Genomic DNA, 23989 nt, shown 5'->3' with positions numbered 1-23989 from the left:
GACCGAGCCGGCCGTCTGATTGGCACGGCGTACAATTAAGTGGGAGCAGGAAGAAGCTAAAGACCATCATTACGTCAATCATCGATCGTCCCCCCGCCTCCTTTCGTCAATCATCCGCACTCATCGTCTAATGGGCTTTGTGAGCTCCCACACTATCCCCGCTGTAAATATATCAATCATTTCTCCTGAAATAACATCGGCACAAAGCCATAACGATGCCGAGAGAAAGACCTGAAAAAAATCTAAAATCCTTCAAGTCAGTTTTACAAGTCCAATTTCGAGCACAATGCACGCTATTTTTCGATCTCTTGGTTTTTAACGGTGATAATCACTCTTCATGTTCTGAGAAAAATCGAAACAGAAAATTCGACAAGTTTCACAAAGACGATCATTTGGAAAAGATTGTGGGAGAGTGAAATGCAGATTATTTCTATCTGGATTCGGGGTTCGGGGGACTTTATCCACGGCAACAATGCACTCAAACGAACAAACTAATTTAAATGAACTTGGGTGAATATGTACAGACACACTCAAACATACGATTAATGTAACTTTACACAAAACTGAATTCTAATTATGTTTTATTTATTTTTTACCTTCGTTCTGGGCGGGTTAGCTGTTTGCCACGCCTCCACCCTCACGTTCGCTATCGATGGGCTGTTTGCTGTTACATTCCCTTCAAAATATTCCCAAAATGATACACACAAATGTCCTCACAATACGATAACGCACGACCACTTGCCAACGAGAAGTAGTCTTGAATGAGCGATCGCGGGAGCTAACAGGCTAAGGAAGGAATAACAGCCTACCCACGTATTGATTGTGGGTAATGAAGTTTTATTCTGAGAAAGGGTGCCATTGGCTATCGGTGTTGTGTGCACGAGTATACTTCATTACCCAGAAAGCCCTCTTTTTGCCCGTGCATGCGCGTTGTGCGTTTCCTGGTCGAAACTCGTCTGAATAAATCGTTCAGTGCTCGTAGATATCTGTTATACACGAAAGATGCGGCAAAAAAAGACAGTGTGCTACAATGATATACAGTCTCTCATGTCATGGCCACCTGGCTTGGTCGCATCTCGAAGTTTTGATCGTATCTAGGGCGAATTATTCGATCTAAATTTTCATCGTACCTCGAGCATGTCGTAGGTAGAGCTGATCGTAGGTCGAGGTACCACTGTATAAGCAGTTGACGATTACGTTTTCGTCTGCTAGCGGTGACCGAGACGATCCGGATTAGAGCGAAAATTGGTGAAACGAGATCAAAAAACGTATTTAAAAGTTGTTATAGGGCGTGCACAATTCGAAATGATTCAAAAAAAATGTATAAAATACAGGAAAAACTTAAAAGGTTGACAGCTATGCTACTTTTCCAGTAAAAAAAAACACACGTTCGCTTCTGGCAACCAGTGCTGCAGATAAATGGCTATTACGTAAGAACATTTACAAAGAGTAGCTTGATGGTTGCGCCAGCTCCAAAAGTTTGGAAATGCTCTTTCAAGCGTTCAAAGGTTGTATTTAGGGTAAAGATTGATGGGTTGTTTGAGACCCAACTGGTTATAGACCTTATAGTAAACAAGAAAAGCACTCTTAATTAAGATTGGTCACTGCAAAATATGTTTTTAGAGTTTGAGGCGGTGTCCCTCAAAAACATCATGTCTTGGGAAAATTTGCAAAATATAAAATGTCATTAGACGGGTTACTAAACGTTGGCACTTGTGTGGGAAAACCACGGCGCAGACGCCGTGTCATGGGGTGGAGTCATTCCTGACCTCATCAGCCAGAGAGCAGACCTCCACCAAAAACAGTCCTAATTTCAACCATATAAAGTCATCTACTTCCACATTGTACCACTTTTAGCTCATGACTAAAAACACAGGTCACAAAAACAACAACCACTCGATGCACTAAAAACTGGCCTGGACTGACTTTAAAAAAAAATCCTATTTCAGACATTTTCTTTTTGCCAATAAGATTATTTTCACAACAACATTAAATGAATCCTTCCTAATCCATGTGTATGTATGTATACGTATATTTATATATGCATGTATATATAATATATACATACATATACACATACATATACACACATATATATATATATATTTATATATATATATATATATATATACACACACATACATATATATATACACATACATATATACATATATATATATATATACATACATATATACATATATACATATATACATACATTCATACATATATACACATACATACATATATACATACATATATATATATACATATATACATACATATATATATACACATATACATACACATACATATATACACACATACATATATATATATATATACACATATATATATACATATATACATATATATATATATATATATATATATATATATATATATATATATATATATATATATATATATATATATTACATCAACAGGCTTATTTATTATTTTATATATTTATTTATTTATTTAATAACTTATTTATTACCTATTTATGTCTAAAATGTATTTTGCTGTGTCTGTATTCTCACCCTCTTGCTACTGTGACAGTGAAATGTCCCGAATACGGGATAAATAAAGTTATCCAATCCAGTCCAATAATTCCCCTCCCACAAAATGACTCGAGTAGATTATTGTTTGTCCTCCGACTGAAACCAACCAACAAACAAACAAACAACCCGGACCCACATAAAACTAATTCCAGTGAAAAGCACCCCGTTAAAAAAAACGCAAAGCAAACACAGCCAGTGTCAACATACGTGGCGATTCCCAAATGAGCGTTCCAAAGGTAAAAAAAAAACAAGCGCATTGTTGGAGCGAGCTGTTTTCCACAGATATGAACGCTCAGATCAATAGAACGGCCCAAACCCCATTTGCACGCCTCGTCGACTTCCCGGCCGACGAGCGTGTTCGATGCCTCTGTTCCTGCGACACGGCGAATCAAAGATGTCGTCGAGCGAGGACGAATGGGAGCGAGGCGGGCGGCTGCTACGCTTGGGATGGAAATAGCGAGTACGCAAATCCGACCAGACTTGGATGGCAGTCCGAATCAGCGTGGATCGCCCCGATTCATTCATTCAAGTCAAGCGAATCCAGGCGGGATTGGCAATCCTGGGATTGCCGCTTCCTTCCTTCCCGTCTGGCCGCTTTGCGTTTTTCGGATAGCCGAACGTCAAGCGGCTCAGACAAACACAATTGTTGGACAACAGATTTGCGTTTCCAAAGAAAAACAGGTGCGAGATTGACTAGCAAAACAAAGTCCAGCTGGTGGACAAAAGCTTCATGAAAACTTATTGTTGACGCTTGAATAGCCCAACGGCAGGGGGTGTACAAACTAGGGCATGCGGGTAAACTCCGGCCCACAATAGATGATCAAAATACCACAAAATATGGCCCGCAGAGGAAGCTTAAGTTCAGCCTACACCTCAATTCTCAGCATTTACACTAGATTTAAACTCTGCGTTAGCTGAGGGCTGAAAACCTGACACGCTGAAAGAAATGTGGAAAACAAGAATGAAATGATATTATTTCAAATGTGCTTATATTTTTAATATAGGATAGGACAACTTTTGAAAACAGTCTGCAATAAATATGACGAACGAAGTGAATAAACTCCAACTAAACTGGGTTCCAAATTTTAAAAATGAGTTTTTCAACTGCGCTCAGTTGCGCTTCCAAAAAGCCAAAGGAAGCACATGCAAAGCATCTTGGGTACGCCACATGAGAGCATCTCCATCACACATACCATATTTTATCGCATAAATGCCACCTCCGTGTATAAGCCATACCCTTAAAATTGCCTTAAAATTGTTGAGTTTGACAATTTCTCACATATAAGCCACCTCTGTGTATAAGCCCTAGCCTTAAAATTGCCTTAAAATATTTGAATTTGACAATTCCTCGCATATAAGCCACCTCTGTGTATAAGCCCTACCCTTAAAATTGCCTTAAAATAGTTGAATTTGACAATTTATCGCATATAAGCCACTTCTGTGTATAAGCCCTAGCCTTAAAATTGCCTTAAAATATTTGAATTTGACAATTTCTCGCGTATAAGCCCTAGCCTTAAAATTGCCTTAAAATGGTTGAGTTTAACAATTTCTCACATATAAGCCACTTCTGTGTATAAGCCCTAGCCTTAAAATTGCCTTAAAATATTTGAATTTGACAATTTCTCACATATAAGCCACCTCCGTGTATAAGCCCTACCCTTAAAATGGTTGAATTTGACAATTTCTCACATATAAGCCGCCCCTTGATTCACAATTTTCACCTCCATATTCATGGTTTTAATAGGGATGTGTTACTTTGAAGGGAAAATCTTTAGAAAAATCATCACCCGTGGTATTTCTGAGATACTGTACAAATCGATTGCTGGATTTCACATTATGTGGGCTAATATCATAAGGAAATTGAATTCAAAAAGGACGTCACGTGATCAGTACAACCAGGAAGATGGCGGCGCCCTGAGCAAGTGAGTTTTTTCACGTTTTATACAAGATACGGTTTATTTTTTTCTTGCATTTCATTCATAGACGTCAAAATACATTTCATTTAGCGTTTTATCTGTTTATCTTTCCTCTCTTTTGAAATAAATGACCGTCTCGTCCGCATTGTCTTGCATTATTTGGTCTTTGTCACCTTGCAGTTTCGTCCATGTCCAATTTGTGCGAACTCTGATCTCCGAATAGAGCTGACTCAGTCCTTCTTTTTTTTCGCACTTCTACTCGAGTGGAGCCTTTGGTTTGCATTTGCGGCTTCTCTTCGGGTTCAAATTCCAGGCACCGCAAAGCAATAATCCCCCGGATTTGGACTCTCCGCCGCCTTCCCGAGGAATCCTCTCACCTCGCACCTTTCTCATCTCCCAGCCCCGTCAAGTATGATTTCTATTTTTTTTTTTTTTGCACCGCACCCGTTTAAGTGCCACACGACCGCGGCGGTAATTCCAAGGGTCTGAAAATAGCCGCCGCATGCTATCGAGCGCAAGCTTAAGATCCCTCTAGCCAAACATCAGGCCATTTTTTGGGATGCCATTAACCCGCAATTAAATTACAATCATCATAACAATAGACGGGTGACGTTTAAATCCCTTAAATTGAGCAGGGATTAGGAACAAAGATGACTTCTCCCGGGACGCCTTATCGGCTAATTGCGACAAAGTGAATTCTTCAAACTTTCCGATGTTTGTGTGTGTGCTTTATTTATCTCAATAATTTAAATCATTGGGTTGCGCAAGTGCAATTTGGCAGAAAAGTTAACAATAAGGACGTCCCCGACTGTTTAGGTTATCGGACCCAATTTTTTTGAAGACTGGAATCGGGAAAAATTGAGTTTTCAGGATGTTTTTTATGTTGTTGTTAATTTTTTGTAGATAGTTTTGAAGTTTTAACTCGTTGAACGTTTAGATTAAATTAGATTAGAATTTTATTTTATCCCGTATTCGGGAAATTTCTTGGTTGCAGTAGCAAGACAGTAGCAAACAAAGACACAGAAGACATTGTAGAACTAGTTTTAAAAAAATGTTTCAACGGGAGTTCGGCAAATTAATTCTGGGTGGGGCATACCAATTAGGGATGTTCCCAATTTGATCACGTAATTTTTTGAAGATAGCAATTAGGTGAAAAAGATTGACTTTTTATTTTTTTTAATTCAAGGGCTAAAAAGCAACAAAATAAAACTAGTACAAGGATATCGTCAAAAAAGTATCTTTTTTACTAGGCAAATTTTTAGAAATTTGGAATCGGGTGCAAAAAGATCGTGTTTTATCATTTTTTTTCAAATATGTAAAAGGCAACAAAATAAAACTAGTACAAGGATATCGTCCAAAAAGTATCTTCGTTACTACGCAATTTTGGAATCGGTCGGAAAAACATCGTGTTTTTTAATTTTTTTAACATATCGGACATATATATATATATATATATATATATATATATATATATATATATATATATATATATATGTATATATACACATACTCATTGTTACATTTTGTAATAAATTCATGACCGATGGATGCGCAGATTCTTAAAATAAATAAATACATCAGATCACTCGGACTCGAACTCGGGTGCGAAAAATAAGGTCATCAAGACAACTCTCGCAAATAAAATATTCATTTCATCCCCACATTTCCCCAAAGCAAAAGCACCGATGAACTAATCGAGAATGCCGATTAATCCACGATAAATAAAAATGTGAAACCCCAGCAAATAAGGCACGATTAGCGTTATGAGCAACGAGGCTAGTGCTGGGCTTTCAACTCCGGCTGGGCGCTAAGCCAATAAGTCCACTTATTATATGGTATTAGTGCTAAAAAGCAGCTGTTAAATTGTCCATCACGGGCAGATTGCGAGATCATTTCTTTCAGCGGCCGTTTCATTGACTTTACGAGTCCATCCGAGCCAATCGCGGCGGCGTGCGAGAAGCTCTTTATAAGGCGTGCGGAGAGAAAACGACTCTCTTTTTTAGCCAACATGTTCATCATCTTAATTCTGCTTCGTCTGGGAATTTTTATAGAATCGCGTACTTAAAGTGAGCAGGCGAACGGAAGCGAGCTTTTTTTCTTTTTTTGATATGACAGCAAAATAGGCCAAAAATGCCTGAATGCGAGCAAGTATTAAGTGTATGGAATGCTTGCTATGGATCCAAGATGGCGGTTTTGAGATAAAAATGCCTGAATGCGAGCAAGTATTAAGTGTATGGATCCAAAATGGCGGTTTTCAGTAATGACAGCAAGGTTTTAAATGGGTTTGGATGCTGGCTTATTGGGAAGCTGCGTTATTTTGGGGGGAAGTTTGTCTTTATTAGGGTAAATTTTTAAATTTAAGCTTTTTGTGCGGGCCGAGTCCAATCATATTTTGGTCATTGCTTTTGCGTAAAATATCGGCATAAAAATGGCATTTCGCATTCACAATTTTTGGTTCAAATGGCTTTTCTTTTTAACTGGTAACACCGAACATAATTATTAGTGATGGCAAAAATATTTATGGATTTCTGTAAAAAAAAAAATAATAATGTAAAAACCTGTGAATTTAAGATTCTTGTGCGAGCAATATTCAATGATATTTTTGGCATTCCGACATAGCATAAAAATTGCATTTCAAATTCACACTTATTGGATATAGGTTCTCTTTTTTTAAAATTAAATGGTAACACCGAACACAATAATTAGTGATGGCAAAAAAATATGACAAATTTATGGTTTTCTGTAAAAAAAAAAAAAAAAAAGTAAAAACCTGAATTTAAGATTCTTGTGCGAGCAATATTCAATGATATTTTTGTCATTGCGACATTTTAGCATAAAAATGGCCTTTCACATTCACACTTATTGGCAATAGGTTCTCTTTTTTTTAATTAAATGGTAATTCCTAACATAATATTTAGTGATTGCAAAAATGTGGTTTCTGTAAAAAAATGTAATAACAGCTGTCTACTTTGAAAGAAACAATGGCAACAATATTCACTGTAAAAAGTGGCGCAAAAAACATCGACCATGGGCTATAAAACGCTTTTTGAAACACCAACAAATCTAATCAATAGCAATAAAAAAATAGAATTTTCCTACTTCATGGGCTTGAAGAGAGCCTGTCCGTAGTTCTGAAAGGTCATGATGAGCTTGAGCTGCGTGCCTCCGGATTTCATCGCTGTTGTAGCAAAACAAACCAAAAAACAAACAAAACAACAATCAATAACCTGTTCATATCATGTCAAACGAGTTCATTTTTCTCTATTTAGCTTGTTAGAACATCCCCAAATTTGAAGTGACAGTCGCGAAACGTCTCTCATTATCCTTTAATGGTGCTTCAATGAAGGATTTCAATGGAATCTCATGTTTTTATATTATTTTGCCAAAACAGGTGAGGAGAATTGGACTGCGTTAACTCCGTTAAGCCGCATATCATCATCCAAAGCGTTTGCTAAAAAGCTTAAAGCTGCAAAAAATGAAACAAGGCATACTAAACCTATTAAGTAGGATAAGAATACCTCTGCATTAGGCCTGCCTGATGTTTCATTCATTTACGTTCGCAATTCACTCATTCACAAAGCAGAAGTAAAGCATGTTCATGTCAAAAAATGCCTCCAGTCGAACTTTCACATTTTTATGAACTTCCCCAAAAATTTTAATGACAAAAAAAATTCCCCCAGAAAAAAAAATCTGCAATGTCGTGAATTCGCGATATTTGAGGGATTACTGTACTTGTATAATGACAATAAACACATTCAATTCAAAGAACATAATAATAATAAAAATACACAATATAGATATTAACTTTTACACTAGTGAAATAAATTTGAGCAGAAAACAGAAAATATCCAACGAAAAAGTCATTTCTAAAGCCAGTTTCTAATTGTGACTTTTCCGTTGGATATTTTCTGTTTTCTGCCCAAATTTATTTCACTAGTGTAAAAGTTAATATCTATATCATGTGTATTTTTTAAAATTATTATTTTGTTCTTTGAATTGAATGCATTTATTGTCATGCAAGTACAGTAATCCCTCAAATATCGCGGCTTCACGACATCGCAGATTTTTTGTTATGGGGGAAATTTTTTTATAATTAATTTTTTGGGGGGAAGTTCATAAAAATGTGATTTTTGAATGACTCATTGGCTGCCATTGACAGCAATGGTCATTTTGACTGGGACGCCTGGCAACCATCGACCAATCGTAAAGACCTCTCTTAAAATACACTCCAAATAATCAGGGCCCATTAAAAAATACATTAGATTTAAAAATAATTTGGCAGCTTGAAATTTTTTTTTTTAATCTCCCGGGCCTGCGTGGGTTTTCTCCGGGTACTCCGATTTCCTCCCACTTTCAAAAAAACATGCACGGTAGGCTGATTGGACTCCCAGAATTGCCCCTAGCTATGATTGGTTGTTTGTCTCCCGGTGCCCTGCGATTGGCTGGCCACCAAATCAGGCTCCAGCACCCCCCACGACCCTAGTGAGGATAAACCGGTTCAAAAAAATAAAATTACATTTTTTTATGCTGCTTCTGATATAAAAAAAATGACTTTGACTTTCGCAGTTTCCAATTTTGGCTTTCTGTATCTAACTTATTCGCCACACCCGAATTAAAACATTGTGATTGGTTCTCAAGTGGGTCCAGAAAAAAAATATTTTAGGTCAGTCTTTTAAAAAAAACCTCAATCCAGTTTTCATACTCTTTAAAAATCAGCCAATACGAGAAGGTTTGCAGACTTTCCGCCATGGTCGCTGACAAAAAAGAACTTGTTGGCTTGTATACATAATACACGCAACGCAAGCCATGCTATCCTTAAGTTGAGATAATAACATGCTGCTCTTGGCTTGTGTTGCTGTTTTGCCCCGAGCTTGTGTCACGGCTCTATAATTACTGAGTCACCATATATTTAAGTGGAAAGCATGTGTGTGTGTGTGTGTGCGTGCCTTCCTCAATCCAGCCAGCCAGAGAGTTGGAAAGCAAGAGGGCGGGGCAAATCACGCAACGCCAAATCCCAAATTGGGGCTGAGAAAGAAGAAAATGCTTGGTGAAATCTAGCGACGACAAAAAAATGGCAGGTAAATTGGGAGAAACTTTTCTTCGAGACAGAATCGAAGAGTTTTTAGCGACCCCGAGGCAAGGAGCGCTCTTGGAATTTGGGAAGTGGACTGAGCCAAACAGGAAGACAATCCCGAAAAAAAACGGGACGTCAGGTGTCTGATTTCACGATTGTCGGCGTTCGGCTATCTGGAAAGCGCCATTTTTTGTCCATCGACATTTGACTGGAGGTCAAAGTGTAGTCGTGCTCTGCAGATACTGAAATGCGGGTGGATTTTGTATTTATGCGGGTGTTTCAGTGTCTTCCTAATGTCTGTGCGTCAAGTTTACTGTCATATACTGGTGTGCTGTTGCTCCTCCCATTTTAGGAACAGAAGCAACTGGGGATTTCATATTTTTGCATGTGACTCCAGTTCGGGTCACCCGCATATTATCCAGAAAATGTATATACATGGCAATCTGATTTTTTCCCCCTGATTTAAGCAACGCTACTCAAAATTAAAAGGGTTATTAGCAAAAACATCAGTTATTTAGCACAAAATTTGCTCACCCGATTTTGTCCCAAAAAGGTATTTAGGATGAAAAAACACAACATCACAATATGATTTATTTTCACCCAATTTGAGGAAATCTTTTCAAAATTAAAGCACTTTTAGGCGGTTATTAGCAAAAACTAATTTGGAGGCAAATCAATTATGCAGCACAAAATTTGCTTACCCAATTTTGACCCCAAAAGGTATTAAGGATGGAAAAATAAAACATCTAAATATGATTTCTTTTCACCCAATTTGAGGAAAGCTATTCAAAATTAAAGGCCTATTAAAGGGTTATTAGCAAAAACTATTTTGGGGGCAAATCAGTTATGCAGCACAAAATTTGTTCGACCAATTTTGTCCCCAAAAGGTATTTAGGATGGAAAAATAGAACATCCAAATATAATTTTTCCCCCCACCGGGACTCATTCAGTACAGTACAACATGCCTATATATTTATTTATTTATTTACAACCTATTTATTTACATCTAAAATGTATTTTTCTGTGTCTGTATTCTCACCCTCTTGCTACAGTGAAATTCCCCGAACAAGGTATGAATAAAGTTATCTAATCTAACCATCTTCAGTCTATTATTTTTAAAAATAATTTCAGTTCCTCATCAAATATCGAAACCAAGACTATGTATGTTCTATTCTATACTGTTATCTACGTATTTTACCCATGACATCACGTCTGATTGCTAAAAAGTGACGGTAAGGAAGCGTGACATAAAGATGCACTCTGTTCTCTAAATATTTCATTGAAAAAAAAATCATGTTAAATATTCAGGCCAATCTCGCCGTTGTTGTCTTTGCGTGCCGAGAAGAGCGTTTGAATGTCGCATGGCCCATCTGGCAATAAAATCATAGCCGTGTGATAGCTACTAATCAATTCAAGCAGGGAAAGAAAAGAAAATAAACACAGGGGGAGAAAAAAAAACATAAGGAAGGATGACATCTTCCTTGACGTGCGGCTAACAAGAAACAACAATTATCTTTCTCTCATTCCTTCATTTTATGAACCGCTTAGGGTCGCGGAGGGTGCTGGAGCACATCCCAGCTAACCATAGCCACACCCTTATTTGGTGGCCAGCCAATCGCAGGGCAGACGGACACAAACAGCCAATCAGGAATAGATAAGGACATATATGACATATTTCTTGATGTGCGGCTAACAAGAAATAACAATCGTCTTTCTCTCAATCGCTCATTTTCCGAACCGCTTAGGGTCGCGGAGGGTGCTGGAGCACATCCCAGCTAACCATGGGAACACCCTGATTTGGTGGCCGGCCAATCGCAGGGCAGAAGGAGACAAACAGCCAATCGGGAATAGATAAGGACATATATGATATCTTTCTTGACATGCGGCTAACAAGAAATAACAATTATCTTTCTCTCATTCGCTAATTTTCTGAACCGCTTAGGATCGCGGAGGGTGCTGGAGCACATCCCAGCTAACCACGGGCACACCCTGATTTGGTGGTGGTGGCCAGCCAATCGCAGATGGAGACAAACAACCAATTAGGAAGAAATAAGGACAATTTAGCATACAATTTGTCTAGCATGCATTTTTTTTGGGGTGGGCGAGGTAACCGGATAAAACCCACGCAAGCCTGGGGCGAACATGCAAACTCCACACCCTGGAACCTGCGAGGCCGATGTGCTAACCACTCTTCCACCGTTTTGGTCTTTTCATTTCTTTCGTTATAATTTTATGCCGCCAGCACCAAGTTTCTTTTTCATGAACCAATGAGAAGACGGCGAGTAACAAAGACGCCACGGCACGCCACGCCACGACTCACCCACGCTGGTGATCCTCTGGTTGACGAGATCCTTGAGCAGCGCGTCGATGACGGGATTGTGTCTGGAGTAGAGCTCGTAACGATTAATCCCGATATGGAATCGCAGCCAGTTTGGATACGAGTCGGCCGTCAGTTCTCCGGCCGGGCTCAATTCCTGCGGGTTGCCTTCGGCGTTCCTGCGCCAGACGAGGAAAGAAGCGCCCGTTATTTTCCCGACAGGTCATTACGTGCTTCCAGTATGGTTGAATTTGACATTCTATGGCTCTGTCCATTTGCTTCCCCACTTAAGACCACAAATCATTCATTCTTTTTCGCTACCGCTTATCCTCGCGGGGGTGCTGGAGCCCATCCCAGAAACAGCCGGAATTGGTTGCCAGGCAATCGCAAATCAGAATGAAACAAAAAAAATCTAATCACACACAGTTAGTGGCAATTTAGAGTGTTCAACCAGTTCACCTTGGGTTAGGGAAACCGCAGTCCCCGGAGAAAACCCACACGACATGCAAACTCCACGCAGGGAGGTCGGAACCCACTGGGGATCGAACCCTCGACCTCAGAACTTTGAGGCGGACCTGCTAACGCTTCAGTATTTCTGCCAACCAATAACATGCGGCCTTGGCGCAGTCGGTAGCACAAGTTGTTCTGGGACCGAAAGGGTCTGCGGTTCAATTCTCCCATCTAGGTGCCCTTGAGCAAGGCACCCGACCCTAAATTGAACCATAAATTTGAACCATAAACAATTGTTGTACTTTGTTTTTCGCTATTTTTCATGATTTCTGCCAACCAATAATAGTCGGTAGCACGAGTTGTTCTGGGACCGGAAGGGTCAGCGGTTTGATTCTCTCGTTTAGGTGCCTTTGAGCAAGGCACTCGACCCTAAATTGAACCATAAACAATTGTTGCACTTTGTCACTATTTTTAAGTATTTTTGCCAACCAATAACAGCCGGTAGCACAAGTCGTTTCGGGACCGGAAGGGTCAGCGGTTCAATTCTCCCATCTAGGTGCCCTTGAGCAAGGCACTCGACCCTAATTTGACCCCAAAACCACGTGAAACATATATTCAATAAACCAATAGAGTTTCCCCGACGTGGATTCACGACAACATAGTAGGTCAAAATACTTTACCACTCCCGTTCGGCCGCCTTGAGATCAAATCGGATGTCGGCGTTGACGTTGAACAGCGTGTCGTCCTCCGTCAGCGGGGGCCACGACCTCTTATACAAGGGGTGCTCGTACAAAGCGGCCAGTCTCCAACCCCGGGCCGGCGGGTCCTCGCCCAGCGCCGCGTCCCGGATCGGTTGCCTCCTCCCGTCCGACGCCGACGGCGGGACGTGGAATAGCCGAGGCGCGTCCGCCGGCGGCGGCGGCGGGGATCTCTCCAAGGACCGGGACGAGGCGTTGCTGAAGTCCTGCAGGATTCGGAGGGTATGCTTGTTGGGCCAACCTTGGCGGGCCCAATCGCCGGGGTCCTGGCTGGGTGCGTGCGGGCAGGAGCATCCTCCGCCGGCGCCCACGCCGCCTCCTCCTCCTCCTTGGCGCTCCAGCTTGGGCAGTAGGTCGATCATGATGTGCATGGAGCAGGCCACCAGGAAGACCATGAGAATGAAAACCCGGAATTTCCGCAGGAGGATCATCTTCAACGTCTCCCGTTTGAGCAGATGGGAATATTTACTGCAGATGATGATCAGGCAGATGCACAAGCTGACTACATCGCCGATGATGTTGATCACACCGGACGCCAGTCGAATGAAATAAACATTAAAAACCAAGGACCCATCTTCACTTACAGTCTTGAGTAGAGGATTCAGTGTTCAAGCGTTTACGGCTTCAGCATCAAGAGTCTTCTTTTTCTTGTTTTATCGTTTTTTTATACGGTTTTTTTTTTCCACCCTTAAAGGTTCGTCAGCGAGCGTCCAGGTGGACCGAGTCGAGCGGGTTCAAACCGACGCTCGACTCCCTCGAGCCGCATCGTCGACACGCGGAGGCGAACATGGATCGCCTTTTCTTTTTTTCTCCACCTTTTTCTAAGGAAAAGTGTCCGCAAGTGGTGCAAAAAGCTGCAAATCCAAGCCGACAAGTCTCCGTTTGTGCAGGTAAGAAGTCGCCAACCCCCCTCGAGGAAGAAAAAAAAAAAGCCACAAACACGCGCACCTTGTCCGGATCGGAAAATCAAGCACGCACGGACGTCTTTACGTCAAATGAGCATCGAGGAGGGATGGGTGTGTTCATAAATACGGCAGGGTGAAGTCGAGACGAGATCCAGCCTTTCTCCCTGCGTCACTGCGCGCAGATTGGACGAAAAAAAAGCGAGAGAGAAACTGATAAATGCTTCTCTGTGTTCCGTTTGAAGCTGAACTTCCCGGCTGAGCCACAGGAGGGCGTCGTTTCCCAGGTCTCATGTTTAGCTTGGCTCAAAAGCAGAGAACATTATTATTTTTCTTCTTCCTCTCCACGTGAAATTCATCTGGTGGAATCCTCGTCCTCGGAGACGCCAAGCGAGTCCATCAATGAAACATTAGGCAGGGCTATTAGAAGGCTCATCAGTCACCGCAGCGACTCCCATCTTGCTCTTCTTTTTTTTTTCCAAAGATGGAAGACATTTCAGTGTTGGGGTCCTAAAAAAAATACCTGAAAGCAGGGGAAAAATAATTATGATGCATTTTGTCCACAGCAATAAAAGGGCTGAATTGAAAGTGTTTTTTTTTAATCCGTTCATTCATTTTTCAACCTGGTGTTTTTCTCTATGAATCCTTCCACCAACACAGCTGAATTGAATAATTAGTATCGTTAGCCAGCAAGTTGATTATTTGATTAAGGTGTGCGAGAGAAGGGAAATATATGCAAAACATCTGGCAAACGCATGGCTCTCGAGCCTCATGCGGCTCCTGGTCAAAATGAATGCGGCTCTTTGCTTCTGATCATATTTTGTATAAACTGTTGGGCTCATTTCACGTTTTTCTTATTTTTATTCTCTCTTAAAACACCACTAAATTCATCAGGGTCCATTATAATAAAAAATAAATTAAATTTTTAAAAATAATTTGGCAGACGTGCCCCACTCAATGAGTGGTTAGCATGTCAGCCTCACAGCTCTGGGGTCCTGGGTTCAAATCCAGGTCGGTCCACCTGTGTGGAGTTTGCATGTTCTCCTACGTGGGTTTTCTCCGGGTACTCCGGTTTCATACCACATTCCAAAATATACATGGAAGGCTGATTGGACACTCTAAATTGCCCTTAACCATGATTGGTTGTCCTTTGTCTCCTTATGTGGACTTTGCATGTTCTCCCCGGGCCTGCGTGGATTTTCTCCGGGTACTCCGGTTTCCTCCCACATTCCAAAAACATACAAATAGACTGATCGGACACTCTAAATTGCCCCTTAGCCGTGATTGGTTGTCCTTTGTCTCCTTGTGTGGAGTTTGCATGTTCTCCCCGGGCCTGCGTGGCTTTTCTCCGGGTACTCCGGTTTCCTCCCACATTCCCAAAACATACACGGCAGGCTGATCGGACACTCTAAATTGCCCTTAACCATGATTGGTTGTCCTTTGTCTCCTTGTTACCTGCAATTGGCTATCCACCAATTCGGGGTGTTGTCCCCCGCCTCTGGCTCAAAGTCAGCTGGGATAGGCTCCAGCACCCCCTGCGACCCTGAAGTGAGGATAAAGCAGTTCAGAACATGAATGAAGAAAAATAATAATAATAATATTTCAAGTCTTTGTTAAATTTAAGTAGTTTAAGCGGGTTTGACTAGACATTTAGCATGTAACGTTCGCACGTGATGACGTCTTATTTACGAGTTACGGGCAAAACCCGTTTGGGAACGCGGACGAGGATGACGGAAGACCATAAATGAAAGGATCGCGGTGGAGTGTCACGAGGTCGTTCATTGTTTGGGACACAGACGGAAGACTGTTCGAATTCCTCCGAGGAAATGCAATTCTCACTGGAGACTCACTTTGCTTTGGATGAGGACAAGCTGACACTTTGTACAATTCAACAGCTTGCTATTAGAATTGTGAATGGAAGCATTGATTAAAAATGAGGCTCAATTTTATCACCAGCGGCGATGGGATGTCCGTCCCCCCAAAAATGGACAAATTTGGCTTAAAAACATCCCCACAATGGATTTTAATGTAAAATAAAAAGGGGTATGCAGACTTTAGACTTACCAGAAAAACTAACTTGACATTTTTTTAAATGTATCTTCAGTAACTCTTCCAATTGACAGCAACAGGCGTCCAATCCATGTCTCCTGGGAGATCTGACAGCAATAGAAACAAATCAAAATGATATTAATAGCAAAATATAATTCAGTTTTCCAAATTCTGCCCAGAAAACTTCATGCTGACACATATTGTAGAATAAATGACCAATTATTTCTTTCCTGTGTGAAAAATTTGTACTAAAAAGAGTTCAAAAAAAGACAAAAAACATTTTTAACGCCACTTTCCCCATTCAAAATTTGGTTTATGGAACGCTAACTACGCAATTGACACTGTTGCTTGAAAAGCTTCAATATTTATATACTATATATTTATAATATTTTCAATTTAGAGCTCATTTAGTTCAGAAATGAATGTTTTCGGTTGTTTTCAAACAGAAGAAAAAGCTATACGCTGACCACATAACACTCGGGTGTAGTATTTTCTCAACTGTTGTACCAAAAAAATGTCCCAAAATAGTTAACAAAATAGTTGGCCACTGTTTCCAAAAAAATAGCATCCAAAGACAAATTTTGGCCGCTAGCTATTTTTTTCTTTACCAAAGTGGGTAGGATATAGTAAGAGAGTGACAGAGCAAACAGCGCACGCCGATATGCGGGTGTGACAACAGTATTAAAGGCGACCAGGCTTTACGCCGACAAGATCAGGAGGAGGTGGAGGGCATCGGAACAGATAGCTGACTGCAGCAGCGCTTGTAAATTCACAAGATTTATCTGCCGGTGTTCCATAGCGGATGCTCCGGGAGCCAGATTCACGGCTTCACGGTCACGCCGGATTCTTCCTTACTTATACGGACGGTGGCCGACAAGTGTCGGGGAAAATTGCGTGGTTCCGAAAAATGGAGAAAGCACAAATGAAAATTGCCACGACACGAACGCCGATAACGAAAGAATTAAAGCATGAATGCAAATTGGCCAAATAGCCACAACACAAATGTCAATTGCCACAACACAAATGCAAATAGCCACAACACAAATGTCAATTGCCACAACACAAATGTCAATTGCCACAACACAAATGCTAATAGCCACAACACAAATGTCAATTGCCACAACACAAAAACAAATGGCCACAACCACAACCTGGATTAGCTAAAATATGAATGCAAATTAGCCAAAAGCATGAACACGAATGCACAATGACGACCCAAAGTGGAGAAAATTCCACGGAATTCGTGTTATGGCAGTTGGACTTCATGTTGTGAGCATTTGCATTTGCAGACGCTATAGGTCCCACAAAGCTCGGACAAATAGGCTTAAGGACAGTTTTTTCCCCACATCCATCAGACATCTAAACTCGCGCTAACATACACACATTCCCTTCTGCGGCATATGAATAGATGTTTGGTTGGTGATCTGCCTCCTACTAGCTGACTTGAAGGAAGGTAAGTGGCAGACAGTGTGCGGTAATCGAGAGGTAAGCGACCTGTATGTAATCGAGAGGTAAGCGACCTGTATCCACAACAGCGGAATGACAAATTACAAGTCCGTAACTTACTCTTATTTATGTCTTTTGCCGATTAAACGTAGCTTATGGAGAAGCACCATCAATTTCGTCACACGCAGTTTCTGCGTGTGATGACAAGTAGGCTTTTTTTTGTGTTGTGGTAATGACGACATGGCCTATGTCCGATTATTATTATTATTATTATTATGTTGTGGCTATTTAAATACATGTTTGGACAAATTTCCATTTGTCAACAGAACACTATCTACTTAACATTCCTACGAAGGCACATTTCCTTTAAATCTTGTAAAATCCAGATGTTGTGATTATATATTGTTTCCTTTGATCTAAATTTATGCAAATTTATAATACAGTTGCTCTGACACATTTGCCTAAATGGAATCTTTTTATAATTTGTATTCCAATCAAAAAGTTGGACCAGGCAATTTTCTTCTTTTAGTGTCAAATTAAGACAGCTTTGTTTGCTTAATTGTCAGCAAATTGGAAGTAGAAATGCACATATTTGTCGAGCATAGAAATATGCTATTTTCCATAAGACCTTTCATTTTGATCATTTCATTACATTTCTTTTATTTGTAGAAAATTACACATTTACTAAAAAAAGGATACTTAATGTGATACATAACAAAAAAATTCTATTAAAAATGTTAGCTTCTATGCTAAAATTGACCTCATGCCTGCCACAAAAAATATACTAATGTTACTTTTAATGTCTTTTTTCATACTCAAGTCAATAAATATAAAAAAAACTAGTAGCATTTTTCCAGAATAAAATAAAATCGCAATTCACCCGATTTATCACCCACGCTTTGCGCCGATGTTCCAATGAAAACACGACATCCAATAAAACGTTAGCCACGTGTTAATGAGTGCAGGGGAGGGGCGGGGCCAAGCCAAACGAGGCGTCGTCTTTGCCGTTCCCGAGCCTACTCATTTGTGGGTATGCGACCATTAGATACAGAACATTTGAATTGATATTAGAGATAAAACTCTGGCTGCCGCCCCTCCTTCCTCACAAAGTCTTCCTACCAGTGGCGGTCCGTGCATTTTCTCGTAGCGCCTTCAACGGGTAAAATCCACTTCCTAGCAGCATTTAGCGATTAAATACAAACACTGGAGCTTTTCAGATATCAGAACCAGGCCCACAATTGAAATATTATTTAGGAATATAGCCATATTTTACTGACCAAAAATCCTTTTTAACTGTACACAATATCCATCCTCCTTTCTTTCTTTCTTCCTTCTTTTCTATTGCCATCGAAGCTAATGCTGCTAAGTCGAGCCTGTCCTGTCGTATTTCTGGCATAGTCCGTCTTGAAAAATGGCTTTAAATCAACACAACAATATATTTGTTTGTGCAGCTTGCTACAGATAGTTTGGTAGCTCTGGCTAATCACTAGCCAATCATAGTTGGTGAAAGCGATGACATATCCCTACGCCTGCGACAAGGCATTGTGGTGTTGCCAACTCGAAATCTGATTGGTTAAAGCAACAGTCTTATCGCCGCTTGTTTAATGCAGCAGAGCCTGCAGAACTGATTGTGAAGGCCTTGAGGCAGATTTTTGAGCCTGGCAACAAATAATGGCTGAAATGTGATTGGTTAAATGCTTCAATATGAAAACACACATCTGGAAACAGTGCAACCAGGTGGAAAAGCAATGAAAAGACAACAGACAATTTGGAATTATTTCATAAGTATTGATGGACAAAATATAATATATGATTCAGATATTTCTTAGGCCAGCAGAGAAGGCCTTGAAGTCTCTGACAGCCCGCCACTGCTTCCTACTAATCGCTTCCTAAAAACACCATCGGCGTCTCTTCTCTTAATTCTTTGTCATCTATTTTCTTAAGGAGTCCGAATGAATGAAAGCCTGTTTTTTGTTGACGCAGTACTCCATCATCACTGGCGCACTAATTGCAAAATTCCAACGGCAAATTAGTGCTCTTGACGAGGATCCCCAAGGAATTCCCAATCGTTTTCTTCGGCATCCTTTTGTCGGATCCGCCGCACGCCAGATTGATTCTGGACAGTTTGGAATGAGGATTGTAATTGCCTGCGAGCCGTTGTCAAAAGTCAACCAAGCAGGCCGTCAGGAGAAAAAAAAATGGCGGAAAGTTTTATGCTAAGTTCTCAGTGGAAATTCGGGTTTCTGTCAATTTACTTTGAGATGAAGAAGTCCAATTAGACTCCGAATTGAAAAAAAATGGTAACAATAAAGCATTTTAGCACTCTCAGTGGATGTCAACAAATATAATTTTTTAGCTTTGACTCTTTTTTTGGGCAATTTTATACTGTATTTAAGTCATTGATATATATCAAAGCAACTCTGTTTTAAAGCGGGTTTAGCTAATTTTATTATTATTATTGTCTTACAATGAACCATTGCTATTTACAACCAAGGAACCAAACCCTATCGAGAACTTAACTTACTTTATAAGCCCTTCCCAAATTATCACTTGTCGAAATGAATCTCCTCCCACTCCTGTTTCTTGGAAGCAAGATGCTACAACATTAGATAAGATTAGATTACGTTATTCATCCCGTAATTGGGAAATTTCACTGTCACGGTAGCATGAGGGTGAGAATACAGACACAGAAAAATATATTTTAGACATAAATAAAAAGGTAATAAATAAATAAGCGTGTTGTACTGTACTGAATGATCAAAAAGAGACTGGGGTCCAAAGGGTGAGAATACAGACACAGAAAAAGATATTTTAGACATAAATAAGTAATAAATAAGCGTGTTGTACTGTACTGAATGATAAAAAAAGACTGGGGTCCAAGGGTGAGAATACAGACACAGAAAAAGACATTTTAGACATAAATAAATAGGTAATAAATAAGTAAATAAATAAATATGCGTGTTGTACTGTACTGAATGATCAAAAAGAGACTGGGGTCCAAAGGGTGAGAATACAGACACAGAAAAAGACATTTTAGACATAAATAAATAGGTACTAAATAAATAAATAAATAAGCGTGTTGTACTGTAATGAATGATCAAAAAAAAGACTGGGGTCCAAAGGGTGAGAATACAGACACAGAAAAAGACATTTTAGACATAGATAAATAGGTAAAAAATAAATAAGCGTGTTGTACTGTACTGAATAATCAAAAAGAGACTGGGGTCCAAGGGTGAGAATACAGACACAGAAAAAGACATTTTAAACATAAATAAATAGGTCATAAATAAGTAAATAAATAAATAAGTGTGTTGTACTGTACTGAATGATCAAAAAGAGACTGGGGTCCAAGGGTGAGACTACAGACTTTAAAATCAGATTTTGCCAAAGGTAAAACGCCTCCGAGCCTAGTTTTCTTTCTCTCTCCCCCCCGACCCACTTCCTTTGAAATATTTACCGTAACTGCCATTAGTCGCTTATGAAAAAGCCTCTTTACCTTTTGACATTTTCTTCCTCTTTCAGGCTTTTGAGGAGAGCCTCCGATAAGGATTTTTTATGAGCAAGAGCCTTTCAACCATGAGTTGTTGGAGCAAAATGCCCCGCAGAGCCGCGATGTGGACGCATTGCCAAGTTCAGTGGGAGTGGAGCACTAAATCTTAAGAGTTGAGACGGCGTGCCGAGCTAAAAGAAGCTAAAAAGGACGACACGTCCGGGAGTCATTAAGTCATAATGACAGAGAAAGAGAGATATCTAGCCAAAAAATTTGACTCGGGGCCAACGCACTATTAGGGAATGATAGATGAAGCTATTCCATGGGGGATGGATTCTTGCTCATTGTGGATCATTTACAATGTACACACACACACACACACAAAAACGCACACACATATCCACACACCCACCCACACACTTATCAAGAGTGGCTTTGCAACTAATTCATCCTTCCGTTTGTTATACGGTATTTTATGGGCCCTAACTTGTCTCATACGGGAGAAATATGCAAGATTCACATCATGAATCATCACTTTCTTCTAATACTTTTCATAATTAGGGTTAAGGTGGCGCTGGAGCTTGATTTTGAGTGGCTATCCGGTCACCTCGGACTGGTCGCCAGCTATTTAAAGCACATGTTCAAGAGGAATTGGGTCGTACAGTGACCAATCAGGAGAATTCTGATTGTTTACTTACTGTCCAATCACATTGCATGGGAGTATAAGTATGAAACGGGTTGACAGACATTAAATTTAAAGTACGACAAGTATTTTGACTGAACAAAAAGAGGAAAATATGTCCACATGCATGTGTAAGTCATTGAAATTGATAGTTATATGTAGCCATCTCTTATTATGATTGGGCAGCAAGTAGCCAAACAAAAGGTGATCACATTGTATGTGTTAGCAAAAGCTAATAATAGTAGATAATAGTCAATTTACAGCAAAAATAAGCTTTTGTAAGCTTCAAACACATTTTAGGTAGGGCACATGTGTCAAAGTGGCGGCCTGGGGGCCAAATCTGGCCCACCGCATCATTTTGTGTGGCCCGGGAAAGTAAATCATGAGTGGCGACTTTCTGTTTTAGGATCAAATTCAAATGAAGAGTATAGATGTATATTAAATTTCCTGATTTCCCCCCTTTTAAATCAATAATTGTCATTTTTTAATCCATTTTTTCTGTGTTTTTAGTTCAAAAATCATTTTGTAAAATCTGAAAATATATTTAAAAAAGCTAAAATAAACATTGTTTTAGATTTATAAAAAACGGAATATTCAGGGCTTTTAATCCAGTTTTTTTAATCCATTTATTAAAAAAAAACTAAATATTATATCTAAAATGGCCCGGCCCATGTGAAATCAAGTTGACGTTAAAGCGGCCCGCGAACCAACCCGAGTCTGACACCCGTGACGTAGGGTGTATTTTTACATAATGCTAACCAACATTAAACATACCGTAAACGAGCCCTGTGTATCTTTTATTCCGATCTATCCATGTAGGCAGTTCTACGAAAGAATGATGTGAAACCCAAACTTGGAAGCAATAACACTTACCGGTGAGATCGTAATTGGGCAGATTGTTTTTCCTTTTCATTTAATTCGTAGACGTCATAATAAATTTTCTCTATTTTGAAATAAATAACCGTATCGGCCACATTCGCTTGCGTCATGACGTCATGGCGTTTTGTATTTGTCACCTTGCAGTTTCATGCATGCAAGTCTAATTTGTGCGCATGTAAGCCATACCCTTGGTTCAGTCATCATTTTTTTTTAGTTACAAATACGGCTTATATGCGAGAAAATTTGGTAATCATATAAATATCGGCGCCGCATCCGCGCTGTGGATTTTTATAAATTGGTTAAACGTTGAAAGAGGAGCCACGAGACGGCTAAAGGGCAATACAAAGGGAAAAGGCTAGCTTTGTGACACGGACGCCATCAGATATCCGTTTCTATTCACGCCCGTCAAAAAGGTCAAAACATTTCCCTGACATTCTGCAAACATCTGGGCCGCGACGCCCGTTCGGAAATGCGATTTAAACCGAGAAGATAAGCAGATAGAGCTCGTGTTGTGGTTAAAGTGCAATTGCGCTGTGGAATTTCCTTAAGATTGGGGTGCCGTGACCTTTCCACGCCAGCCGGAGGGACTTTCCCCCTCAAGGTGAACGGGAAAAAAAGGGGTGTCGTCTGTCCACTTTTGGCCTCTCCGCAATCGTTATTGAATAGAGTCGGCTAAAAGGATGCCGCTTTTTTTGCGCTTTCAGCAAACGGCAAGCAAAAAAAAAGTAAATCCAGCTTGCGACTTTTGAAAGCTTTCTACTTCGGAGTGATTCGAACTGGGCAGTTGAAAAAGGTTCAAAAGATACATTTTTGTTGCTAAATGGGAAGAAAAATGCCACTAAAAATTGGCTTGATTGGGGAAAATACCAAAGCGTTCACGCAAAAAAATCCATTTTTTTTATGTAATCAAGTCTAATTTGTCTTTTCTGACTATACAATTTTATCAAGTCATATATTTGTCAGTCTAAAGCATGGGTGTCAAACTCGGGTTGGTTCGCGGGCGCTTTAACGTCAACTTGTTTTCATGTGGGCCGGACCATTTTAGATATAATATTTAGATTTTTTTAAATAAATGGATTAAAAGAACTGGATTAAATGCCCTGAATATTTAGTTTGTTATAGATCTAAAACAATGTTTATTTTAGCTTTTTTTTAAAATATATTTTTAGATTTTACAATAGGATTCACAGAAAAAAATGATTTAAAAAATGACAAATATTGATTTAAAAGGGAGAAAATCAGGAAATTTAAAATACATCTATACTCTTCATTTTAATTTAATCCTAAAACAGAAAGTCGGCACTCATGATTTACTTTCCCGGGCCACACAAAATGATGCGGCGGGCCAGATTTGGCCCCCGGGCTGCCACTTTGACACATGTGGTCTAAAGGTTTTTAAGATGATTATAACCACCGCAACTACTATTTATACCCTTAAAACATGTCATTTGGGACCAGTGTA

The 23989-nt window shown here is 39.9% G+C and overlaps 1 protein-coding gene across 1 annotated transcript in view; it reads right to left on the bottom strand.

Moving 5' to 3' along the window:
• Positions 1-23989, bottom strand: part of LOC144093160 (extracellular serine/threonine protein kinase FAM20C-like) — a gene marked incomplete at its 3' end in the record, with an annotated part of 82892 nt that overhangs the window by 33112 nt on the left and 25791 nt on the right. Inside the window, exons 6-9 of the mRNA XM_077626478.1 lie at positions 16046-16137; positions 13002-14504; positions 11875-12050; positions 7580-7658 (exon numbers count right to left, since the gene is read on the bottom strand). Coding sequence (XP_077482604.1) covers positions 7580-7658; positions 11875-12050; positions 13002-13510 — 764 coding nt within the window. The remainder of the gene's footprint in view (positions 1-7579; positions 7659-11874; positions 12051-13001; positions 14505-16045; positions 16138-23989) is intronic.

This window comes from Stigmatopora argus, chromosome 18 (genome assembly GCF_051989625.1).
Source record: "Stigmatopora argus isolate UIUO_Sarg chromosome 18, RoL_Sarg_1.0, whole genome shotgun sequence".
Classification (NCBI taxonomy): domain Eukaryota; kingdom Metazoa; phylum Chordata; class Actinopteri; order Syngnathiformes; family Syngnathidae; genus Stigmatopora; species Stigmatopora argus.
The sequence above is the reverse complement of the archived record's forward strand: the minus strand, read 5'-3'. Positions and strand labels throughout refer to the sequence as shown.